This window comes from Hippocampus zosterae, chromosome 2 (genome assembly GCF_025434085.1).
Source record: "Hippocampus zosterae strain Florida chromosome 2, ASM2543408v3, whole genome shotgun sequence".
In the NCBI taxonomy this organism is placed as follows: Eukaryota; Metazoa; Chordata; class Actinopteri; order Syngnathiformes; family Syngnathidae; genus Hippocampus; species Hippocampus zosterae.
Window position 1 is genome coordinate 33,657,469 of NC_067452.1, and position 11,405 is coordinate 33,668,873.

An 11,405-nucleotide genomic window follows, 5' to 3' on the forward strand; every position below is an offset into this window, starting at 1 on the left:
TTTTGGAACCAGTAAACTTTAAACATCATTTTCGTGCAATCGCGGCTGGCAAAGTCTCAACAATATGCCAACTGCTGTAAGATCAAAAGACAAAGTGCAGTGAACTTCGCGAGACCCAAAAACAGACCGAATGTGTAACGTTGGCATGGAGACAAGCCCCGAGATTGACTCATGACCAATCCAAGGTAGTCATCCCCCCCCCCTGAGCTCTCTTGTTTACAGTAGTCTGCAGCTCCCTGTTAAACCTCAAACAGGATGTGCGGTACAGAAAAGAGATGGATGGAAGTTTGGGTCTTGACCGGTCTTCCAAATAAACACGGAAGCCCCCCGTGTCCCAGGCTGGGCAGAGTTTCGAGGCCAATGAGTAGTCGAGACCTGGCAATGTAAACACTGGTAGGAACAGCGGCTTTCTGACTGGGAGCTGCTGAACAACACTCCCCCAACTGCTCCAGCTCATGACATCACGACAGATCAGAATGAAGAAATGAGACCAAAAAAAAAATCAAGGTTGGAGACACGCAGATTCTTGACATACAGTAAGTAGCCTTTTGAATACTTTCAGCACATGGACAGTAATCGTGTGTAGGATTCATTCATCTTCCGAACATCTTGATCCTCACTAAGGTCGCGGGGGGGTGCTGGAGCCTAGCTGTCTCCGGGCAGTAGGCGGGGGACACCATGAATCGGTTGCCAGCCAATCACAGGGCTCCAAGAGACAAACAACCATCCACGCTCACACTCACACTTAGGAACTATATGGAGTGTTCAATCAGTCTGCCATGCATGTTTTTGGAATGTGGGAGGAAAGCGGACTACCCGGAGAAAACCCACACAGGGAGGCCGGAGCTGGAATCGAACCCGGTACCTCTACACTGTGAAGCCGACATGGTAACCACTGGACTACCGGGCCGCCCGTGCGGAGGATTATTATATATTTTTCTTGTCATTCCACACTGCCACATCGAATTTGAAACAATCAAAATGTTTAAATTAAAATTTTAGGAAGGTTGTCGTGACAAGCTAACGTTTGACTTCATCTTCCTGAAAGAATTATTTCAGAACCCTCGAGTCCCCCCCCACCGCATCTTCCTTCCGTGTTGAATGTTACCAGTGGTTTGCATCTTATTGTAACCCCCACTCCATTTACATCCAATGTACGAATGAGCTTTTACTTCTCAGAGAAGCAAAATAGTCCATTTTGAAGACAAAGATCTGCAACATATGTTCATGGTTGGCCCCAAAAAGTATTTTGAAGTTCAGTGACCTGATAGCAAGCAGGAAATACTTTTCATGGACTCAGAGACGCATGTGAAAGCAGAACGACCCTAAAACAAGCAGCAACTGGACCAAACCATCTTATGGATTTCTTCCAAAATTCTTCTCCATGGCAAGCACCCCCCCAAAAATGTTCGTGGACATGATTCATTCATTCATCAAAGTTCAGAAAGAAACCTGGACATTTTCAATTCTGCATATTATGCATATCTGAAATATGAATTGCTCTGACTTCATCATGATAACTCAGCTGTACTTACAGACCACTTTCAAACTGCCATCGCTGCAACAAAGTGTTGTACATGGAGTAACTAACATATATACAACAATAAAGCAAAAAATCAGTAACAAAGAGGGTAGAAAGCACCAAACAGCAAAACTAAAATCAGGTCTGAGTCATGCTGAGCCAAATGCCAAAAAACACAAGTGAGTTTTGAGGCGGGTTTTAAAGATGGGCAGTGAGGGGGCTTGCCGAATGTTCAGTCAGAGGTCATTCCAAAGAGAGGGACCAGTAACGCAAAAGGCTTGATCCCCTCTGAGCCACCGTTTAGTTCTCGGTATTTCTAATAATGCCTGGTCCGCAGACCTGACACCGACAATATAAGCATTGGGACTTCATTTTTGTTGGGAAACCGACTGGGATAACTAAAACGCCCAAATTGGATCGTTGGATCACTCAGAGGTCATTGGTTAGTATTACGATCAGATGTGGGGAATTTTCAAAAGCCTGAATTAAAGTAAATGAAAGTACTGATTAATAGACCTCAGGACAAGGGTCATTCCTGATCATTTTGAGTGATACAAAGGGTGACATATCTGATGTCATCATGAAGTCACCATCATGAATCCCGCTCGCCGCATTCTTTCCGCGCCCTCGGTGCTCTGACCCGATAATCCTTTTGGCTAATTAATAGTGGATATGTTTCTGCACCGCGACAGTGCAGTATGAATGGTTAAGAACAGCCTCTTGAGCACAAGGCTTCATGAGCAAGGGAGCTGCATGCGTTTTTTTTTTTGGCTGCCATTTTTTGTTTCCTCTCACACGTGCAAGTCTGACACTGACCGCTCTGCGTAAGTCTTAACGAATCCCATCAAAGTGCAAGAAACCTTTTGCTGCAGTTTCAATCTCACCCCTATGGGAATTGTGTTATCTATTGTGTCACATATGACCTATGTATATGTTCTGTGCATATATTCTGTGCAGGTTCCTTTTTTTTTTTTTTTTTTAAACCATGTGCCATCTATTTAACATCCTTCTGGCTGTCCTGAGCCGCGTCCTGTTTTTTATCCATGGCATCGTGACAGTGTGGCGGGTGGTGGCAGTAAAAGGACCAGTGTATTGGGTTCTCCTAGTAGGAGTGTCTCTACTCGCAGTTGAGATTGCCATCACCCTGAAGTTCACCAAAAACGCAGAATGGAAATGGTAACACACATCAATATTGACCCGGATATTTATGACACATTTGACAAGATGGGGAAAAATAATTGATATTTGTGGAGCGAGGGGGGGTTGGGGCACACATTTTTTTTTGAGCAAGTGGTAAATGCCAAATTTTTAATTGAATGAAAGGTTTGAACAATATTCCGGTCATGATAATGACAATGTCAGCAAACAAATTACAAACAAAAAGATACCCATCAGTTGTGGCCTTCGATATTTGACATTTTTACCGAAGCGTGAAACGGTAACCTTCATCTTCCACCTCCAAACAACTCCAATCTTCTACATCAGTGATTCTCAACATGATTGTGCCGTGAGCGCTCTCAAGTTGTGCTGCGCTAAATAATCAAATTTCACTTTATTATTCCAATTTTAAAAAATATATATAACAAGCAATGCATCTTTCTATTTGTGCCAGCGATTTATAGAGCAAACTGTTGCGCTCGTATATGCATCCTGCTCCCGATAGCACCGAAATAATTCATTACCGGGGTTGATACAAGACAGCCAGGCAGAGCGTTAGTTGACCTAGCCTCATAAAGTCCAATTTTTCTTGAAAAGTGCACCTAAAAAATTATACTGTATTTTTTTTAATCGTGTCAACCTACCCTGTGAATCGATTTTCTGCTTTTTATTAAGCTCAATCATTAAGGCCTCATTTGTTGAATCTGAAATAAGATGGGTTAGAAAGAAAAAAAACATTCTCAATGTTGTCTTACTCTAAGTTTGCAATTTTAAACACTTCCTAACCAGATTTGTTTAAATGTCATCAGTTGTTCTCCAAATTTTATTTATCCATACCTCATTTAATACACCTCCCCATGATAAAAAGCCCAAAGCAGTGATACTGTCATGATTCTGCTTGTGACCAGCAGGTGGCACTGGAGGGCTCCCTCCGCAGCTGCACACCTGTTGGTCGTTATGTAATTAGGACTGTCATGAGTCTGTGACCACGACCTGTCATGATTCTGTCTGTGACCACGACCAACAGGTGGGCAGCTGCAGGGGGGGGGGGGGGGGCTACACTGCCACCTGCTGGCCACAAACAGAATCACGACAGATACGTCGTGAAGTGAATTGTAAATTGGCCCAGCCCTTCCAGTCACTGGTCTGGAAACGTTTGAGGCACCGATGACTATGTAGTCCTAATGTGATGGTGCCTGATCCCAAACTGAGCGGACTCATTACAACAACCCATATTTAAATTAGGCCAGATGGGGAAATGCAGCCTGTTGAGGTTCCGGCAAAAAAATAAAATAAAATAAAAAATATTTTTATATATAAAAATTAGTTTTTCTCCTCATAATAGATCATCAGTATTTGGACAGTGTACAGTTGTGGTACTTTTAAGAGGCAGCTTGCGATAGACCCATAAAACTCCCTGCCACTAACTCTCGTGTTATCCTTTGCAGCTTGCTCTGCGTTGCACGGTCTGGGGGGGGGGGGGGGGGGGGCGGAATCCTCCGTGCGTTTTTTGCTCAATCCTTCACAGCAACGTGAAGGACCGAGCATTTTTTTCTTTCTGTATTTAATAATTTTGTCTTGGTGTGTGTGTGTGTGTGTGATGGGAACATATAACAAGAGGATATGTCTTGTGTTCAAATAAACTGCGGCCGACCTCCATTTTGCTAGATTTGAAAGCGCATGAGTGAGCGTCACACCTGCTCACGTAGGAAAGCTGACGGAACGTTCCCCGACGTGAGCTTTCTTCGGGCCCTCTCACTTTTTCTCCGAGTATTCCTTTGAAGTTCTCTCGCCATGAACGAGGCCATGCGCTGTCAAGTGGGATTTGCATTTATGATGAGAATAATTGCCCCTCTGAAAGAAGATACTTTCAGAGGGAAAAATGGACCTCTTTATTCTGTAGTGCCTGGCTCTAAAATTAATCTACCACTCTTTTAGCCCCCTACACACACACACACACGCTCCACTCAATAGTTTTAAGTGTACGGTGCTGCGGCCAATCAGTTTTGTTGGATTTGTGAGTAGAGCGCACAGTTACTTCTCCCCGCATCACCAAGAAACACCAGTTATCCCGTTCACTTCGCATACATGAACATGATGTGGTATGCTTTGGATCATGAGTTGTTTCTCTCCATATGTTTATCTTCTAATTTTGATACGAGTTGATCATTATCTTAGTTTCATCCGTCCAAAGAATGTCATGACATTGTGTTTTTTAACTGTTAACCGGGGGTTTGTACTTTGTATTGAACAGGCAAAAAAATCTCTTGGGTTTACAATTTTTAGAATGACACATTTGCTTTACCAAAGTCTTCTTGTCCAGTGTTGAAAGCATGCAATAAATACAAATCGACCTCTTGTTTTAGGTTCTCCCCGATGGTTTTTCTCTACCTTTGCACTGTCGTTCCGTCCATTTGGGTCTTGGAGCTGAGCCTGTTGAAAGGGCATAGACACGCCAATACAACACATGCCGACAAAATTTTGGGAAGGATGCAGTTATCAGCGGTAGGTGTCCTATCTTGAACCTCCGCTTTCACTCAGCCACACTGGGCCTAACATTAGCAAGCCGATTCATTGCAGGAAAAGTTATCATTACCCTTTGGGGCACAGGTGTCAAAGTTAAGGGCCAGGGGCCGGATCCGGCCCACCATGTAATTTTATGTGGCCCGCAGGAACAAATCATGTGTGTTACCTATCATCATTCTTGCTGAAATCTGTACTGAAATGTTAAATTGTCATGGCTAATAAATAACGTTGAGATTGTGCACTGGCCTTCCAAGGGAAGCTGTAACTGCGACGTGGCCCGCGACAAAAAATTAGTTTCTTGGGGGGTAAAAAAAAAATCTTCATTCTTCTGTGATGGTTTTTTAAAGTTTTTTTTTCTTGCGGAATTTGTTTGTGCAGGATTAAAAAAAAATAATGTATCTAGCTAAAGTACCTGTGCAAACACTTCCGAGTATTCAGATTAAGCGCAGCAATCTAGATTTGCATGGGTCAACTTTCAATCATAGTTACACTTAAACTTAGACTTGAACAAGTGAACAATGTCTATCATTCCTGTTCTTCTATGATATTTGATTTCGATGCATTATGGACAATGCTGTGCTTTTGTTCCGGACCTAGAAAATGATGTATCTCGAACCAGACGAATGGGTGACTGGTCTGGAGCAGACCATGCTCATTGTGTTGGTGATTGGCCGCTGGCTCATGCCAATGGGGCACATGTCTCGAGAACAGCTCTCCCAGCTCCTCATGGTCTACGTGGGACTGGGCGCCGACATCCTGGACATCTTTGATACCTTCAGGTTAGAGGAGATCATGACCAGGAAAAAGTTGGTCATCATTGGTTTATTTCTCTTCACGTGGGCGCTGATGCAGTTCCCTCTGGTGCTCACTCATAAGAGTGGGCAGGAACGGAGGACCGCGGGGCGCTTTGTCGGTGGCCGTATTAACAACATTACCAATAATATGAAGACGTGCTGCCCGAGTGAAGTGTGGATCTTGCTTCTAACGGTGGGACTCCAAGATGGCCCCTTCATGTGCTACCGCGTCTATCTCATGCTGCACGAAAAGGTGCTCAACCAGCTGATGATCTTCTTCACCTGCAAGAACATTCTCGTCGTTCTCATCGAGTTCTATCGGATATTTGTGGTGAAATGGGAGCATCAGAAGAACAGGAAGTTTGGAGATTTAGCCAGCAGGGTGACATTATGTGACATGTGCTGTCGGAAGCAGCAGGCGGACCTGCAGGTCGCCGACATTGAATTGACAACTTCAGGACAGGATTGCGAGACGCAACGCATGGTCACACAGAGGGAGGAGTGAGATCAGATCGGGGACCCACTACTCTTACTTTTAAACACTTGATTGAGATACTTTTATTGCACTTTTGAAATGAGAAAAAGATTTACCAAACAGACCCATCTTTTGAAAAACAACTTTATTATTAGAAAAAAAACCTACACAAACGTTTTTTGAGCCTTAATGAACATTAGTGTGTTTGTATTTTGTACTTTGTAAAAGAAAAAAATGAAAAAAAGACAACAAAAGCTCATTATTACATGTATAAACAGTTTGAATAAATGTACGTTTTTCATGTTATGAAGTTGAAAATGAATACTAGTGATTGAGATTTTATCTTTGTACTATTCTTATTTACGCTTGCATGCTAGTTCGGTCAAAACATGCAAACAAGAGTTTACAGATTTTTGCCCACATGTACATAAAGAATGAGAATGTTAAAAGATTTAAGAAATAAACGTAATAAATGAAACATGCTTTTTTTGGGGGTGTTATTTGGTCAGAAGTCACTGATGGTGTCATGGTACACTCGCCTGACTTGTGTGCGGGCACCCTGGGGACCATTTCCAACTCATGGAAATGATGTGGGTGTGAGTGAGACTATACGTGCACTGTGACTGGCGACCAGGCTTGCGTGTCGTCGGCCTTCCTCCCGAAATCAGCTGTGATAGCCTCCAGCACACATCCCTTCCCAACAACTCTGTATCGGATAAGCCGTGTTGAAAACGGACGGATGAATTATTGGTCAGGTAAATATGGTTCACGAGCAGGATTGGAATAGTTCATTGTACAAACACCCAAAAATAAATAAATACACGCACTTTATGGGGGGGACCATCAAATGTCACATCTAATACATTATTTTTAAAAACCATGCAAAGAACAAATGACATTTTAATACAAAAAATGGCCATATATGTCACGTTCTGCGTATTGGTAGTTGTAGGACCCCAAAAAGCAGGGAGGCAGGGAGGAGCAGGGTGGATTGACCAACATGTATTTAACAAAAAAAAAAATACACAGCAGTACAATGGAAAAACCCCACTAAGTCGAAGTACTGAAAAAAATGCCTGGAAATCACAAGTATCAAACCAAACTACAACAGGAAACAAAACATGACAGGAGCACACGTATGCTCACATACTCACAGCTCACAATGACCCAAACGAAGACTGACAGAAACTCAGAGAACTAAATACAAGCTAAGTGACGAGACAACGAGAAACACCTGGACAACAAACAAAGGGTTACACACAAGGAACACTGATAACGAGAACAGGTGGTGAAAAAAGGGCACATGAGGAATCAAACCAAACGTAACCAGATTGAAACATAATATACAGTATATTAAATACACCCATTCAACAATTGAACTTTATTTATTATTATTATTATTATTATTATTTTTAACATGCAAGTGATTGACACCGGGCGGCCCGGTAGTCCAGTGGTTAGCACGTCGGCTTCACAGTGCAGAAGTACCGGGTTCGATTCCAGCTCCGGCCTCCCTGTTTGGAGCTTGCATGTTCTCCCCGGGCCTGCGTGGGTTTTCTCCGGGTGCTCCGGTTTCCTCCCACATTCCAAAAACATGCGTGGCAGGCTGATTGAACACTCTAAATTGTCCCTACGTGTGAGTGTGAGTGCGGATGGTTGTTCATTTCTGTGTGCCCTGCGATTGGCTGGCAACTGATTCAGGGTGTCCCCCGCCTACTGCCTGAAGACAGCTGGGATAGGCTCCAGCACCCCCCGCGACCCTAGTGTGGATCAAGCGGCTCGGAAGATGAATGAATGAATGAATGAATGAATGATTGACACCTTTTTATGTCAGTTCCAAAAACAATTCCAGAAATGAACACCTTTTAACAGAAACACAGCTTTGCTTAATGTTCTTGCTTTGGACTTTTTGGAGAGACTCGCGCCCCTTACGTCATGACGACTGAGTATTGTGGCACAGCAGGTTATTGTGTACTTGTTACATTTTTTGTGCTATTTTATACTCAAACCGGGTAAAAATATCAATGATTAATTCTTTAAGGAGTGGATTTGTCGGTTCAGCATATTTTTATCGATAATTCTAATTGCTCCTTTTGTAGTTTGAAAACAGGGACGGTATTTGTTTTATTTCCCCATATTTCATATCACTGTCGACTGGGCAAGAGGCGGGTTACAGTACTACTGCTGCTAAACATTTTCCTGCATTTTTCAGTGAATAATGCACAGGTTGTGTACAGGACAGTACAATGTGGCACTTATCTATCGGGTTATTTTCCCCGGTTGACACTCGACTCTGCAGAGTGGTATTCCCCAGGATTCTCATTGAGCACACGAGAATGATAGTGGAGGGGAGCTCAGGTTGTTTTTCCCATCACCACCAGATGGCAATACTGCCAAAAAAAAAAAACAAACATGACAGGAGCACGAAGTTGGAAAGAAGAGAGCCAAACTGTTTAAACCTGCAGTGCCTCTTGCATGACGCTACACAGAGCGGGAAGATGCTGGTGATGTGACAACTTTAGCTGAAAGATTTAACCACCTTTAGGCAATTAATTTTTGTAATCAACAGCCTGGAGACCTTTCTAGAGCAACTAGTGGGAGAATGAAGAAGTTTGCTTCATTTTGAAAAGATGGTCTTTCCTCTTGAGCTGAAGCCCCATTTGAATGCTCGATGCATTTTTATGATGTCTGAAAAGGCCCACTTGTGCGTGTGGGGGAGTCGTTCAAATTTGCGGTGATTTTCTCTCGTTTTTGGTGGGATGGAATGTGCTTTGGAAGAATTCCTCTGCGGCTCGTAAAAGAGCTGGATGTGATCTCTGAGAGCCTACAAGGACACTGATAAGTGTTGGAGGTCTCAAGGTTTTGAGCCACTCCAGCACGGGGATAAACGGTTGCAGCGCAAACTCCCGCCTCCTCTTAGCAGACAATACCTCCTCTCAAATGAGGGGCCTGGATGCAGCCCTCCTACGTTTATGGATGACACTCTCGCCTGTCTTCTCTCGCACTGCGGGGTGGGAATGAAATGAAGAACAGCACCGGCCGTGAGTGGCAATTCAGTTCTCACGTGGCCTTTCTGTTGCTGCCGCCCCGCATTCCCTTGATCAAATTGCTGCATTTCACAGAAGCGCGCAAAATGATGAAGGGAACTGATGTTCTCAGTGAAGGGGAGGACGCAACTTTCGGGACGCCGTGGATGAAATCAAGAGGCAGACAGAAAGGATGCATTTTTCTGGTTCAAAAATGAAATAGCCAGTGAGCAACATTCTCTAAATCTGATACATGGCTTCTCCAAGAAGAGTACAAATATGGCAAATTCAACAACTTTAGTTACCTCATCAGGCTAGTACAGAATAGCTATTGTTAATTTGTTCCAGCAAATGCCCAGACCGAATCATGTTTTAACTAGCATAACCGGGATCTCGTTCTTTTGGTCACGACCCATAGCTCGTGACCATAGGTGAGGGTTGGAACGTAGATCGACCGGTAAATTGAGAGCTTCGCCCTTTGGCTCAGCTCCTTCTTCACCACGACAGACCGATACAACGTCCGCATCACAGCAGACGCTGCACCGATTACAAGCGGCCGAAATGAGTTTTCTCCGCAGGGTGTCCGGGCTCTCCCTTAGAGATAGGGTGAGAAGCTCGGTCATCCGGGAGGGGCTCAGCGTCGAGCCGCTTCTCCTCCACATCGAGAGGAGCCAGATGAGGTGGCTTGGGCATCTGATTCGGATGCCTCCTGAGTGCCTCCCTGGTGAGGTGTTCCGGTCATGTCCCACCGGGAGGAGACCCTGAGGAAGACCCAGGACACGCTGGAGAGACTATGTCACCCAGCTTGCCTGGGAACGACTCGGGATCCCCCGGGGAGAGCTGGAAGAAGTAGCTAGGGAGAGGGAAGTCTGGGCTTCCCTGCTAAAGCTGTTGCTCCCGCGACCCGGCCCCAGATAAGCGGTAGATGATGGATGGATGGATGGACCACAGAAACCCCTGCGTGCATTCTTGTGATGAAAACTCACATTCAACAATCACACAATAACTTTATGTCAGTTAAAATTATTTTCCAAACTTATTATGGAGATAAACATGAGTTATCTTGCTGAGTTTCTTGCTCTACTCAAATTGTGATCTTGGATAAAATTGAATTTGAATATATATAAAATAATATGGCGGCCCAGTGCTCCAGTGGTCATTTTGTCGACCTCACAGTGCAGAGGTGGTGGGTTCGATCCCGGCTCTGGCCTTCCTGTGTGGAGTTTGCATGTTATACCCGGGCCTGTGCGGGTTTTCTCCGGGTACTGCAGTTTCCTCCCACATTCCCAAAACATGCATGGCAGGCTGATTGAACACTCTAAATTGTCCCTAGGTGTGAGTGTGAGCGTGGATGGTTGTTCGTCTCTGTGTGCCCTGCGATTGGCTAGCAGACGGTTCAGGGTGTCCCCCGCCTACTGCCCGAAGACAGTTGGGATAGGCACCAGGAACCCCTGCGACCCTCGTGAGGATAAAGTGGATCAGAAAATGAATGAATGAATAAAATACAAAATCAATATTTTTCTATATTATTCCATTTACTATGAAACATCAATCCATCCATTTTCTATTCCATTATATCATATATCATTAGGTTCACAGGTGACACTCAACTGGCATGTAGCACCACTCAAGCGCAGAGAGAACATGCAAACTCCACACTGGAAGGACGTATCCAAACATGAAACTTGAGAACTGTAATGATGACGGACTAACAATTACTCCACTGGGCTGTCCTGAACAACAATCCACCCCAACCTGTTTTTATTTCAATCATTAAGATTGTCTGGCAATAAATGCAGGATATATAGTACGCGTGAACCCGTGTTCGAGTACGAGCATCCAGAGAAATCCATATCAGACATGGCAAGACTACACAAACCTCTCACCAAAAGCCCCCAAGCAGT

The 11,405-nt window shown here is 44.1% G+C and overlaps 1 protein-coding gene across 2 annotated transcripts; it reads left to right on the forward strand.

The window, feature by feature from the left end:
* The first annotated feature begins 1,103 nt into the window (after window positions 1–1,103).
* Window positions 1,104–7,020, forward strand: LOC127595693 (transmembrane protein 26). 2 transcript variants are annotated; one of them, XM_052057393.1, is made up of 4 exons: window positions 1,104–2,350; window positions 2,480–2,698; window positions 5,047–5,185; window positions 5,804–7,020. In XM_052057393.1, exons 2-4 carry the CDS (start codon window positions 2,508–2,510, stop codon window positions 6,503–6,505), a joined length of 1,032 nt encoding a protein of 343 aa, XP_051913353.1. In that variant the 5' UTR covers window positions 1,104–2,350; window positions 2,480–2,507; the 3' UTR covers window positions 6,506–7,020. The 2 variants fall into 2 exon arrangements, with proteins under 2 accessions (XP_051913353.1, XP_051913354.1); XM_052057394.1 differs by lacking the exon at window positions 2,480–2,698 and having other exon boundaries at window positions 1,104–2,346.
* Window positions 7,021–11,405: the final 4,385 nt, after the last annotated feature.

Excerpts from the sequence above, each read along its gene's own strand:
- LOC127595693 (XM_052057393.1), top strand. The coding sequence starts at position 2,508 with ATGTGCCATCTATTTAACATCCTTCTGGCTGTCCTGAGCCGCGTCCTG. Across the intron at positions 2,699-5,046 it reads AAAAACGCAGAATGGAAATG|GTTCTCCCCGATGGTTTTTC; the intron begins GTAACACACATC and ends CTCTTGTTTTAG. Across the intron at positions 5,186-5,803 it reads GAAGGATGCAGTTATCAGCG|AAAATGATGTATCTCGAACC; the intron begins GTAGGTGTCCTA and ends TTCCGGACCTAG.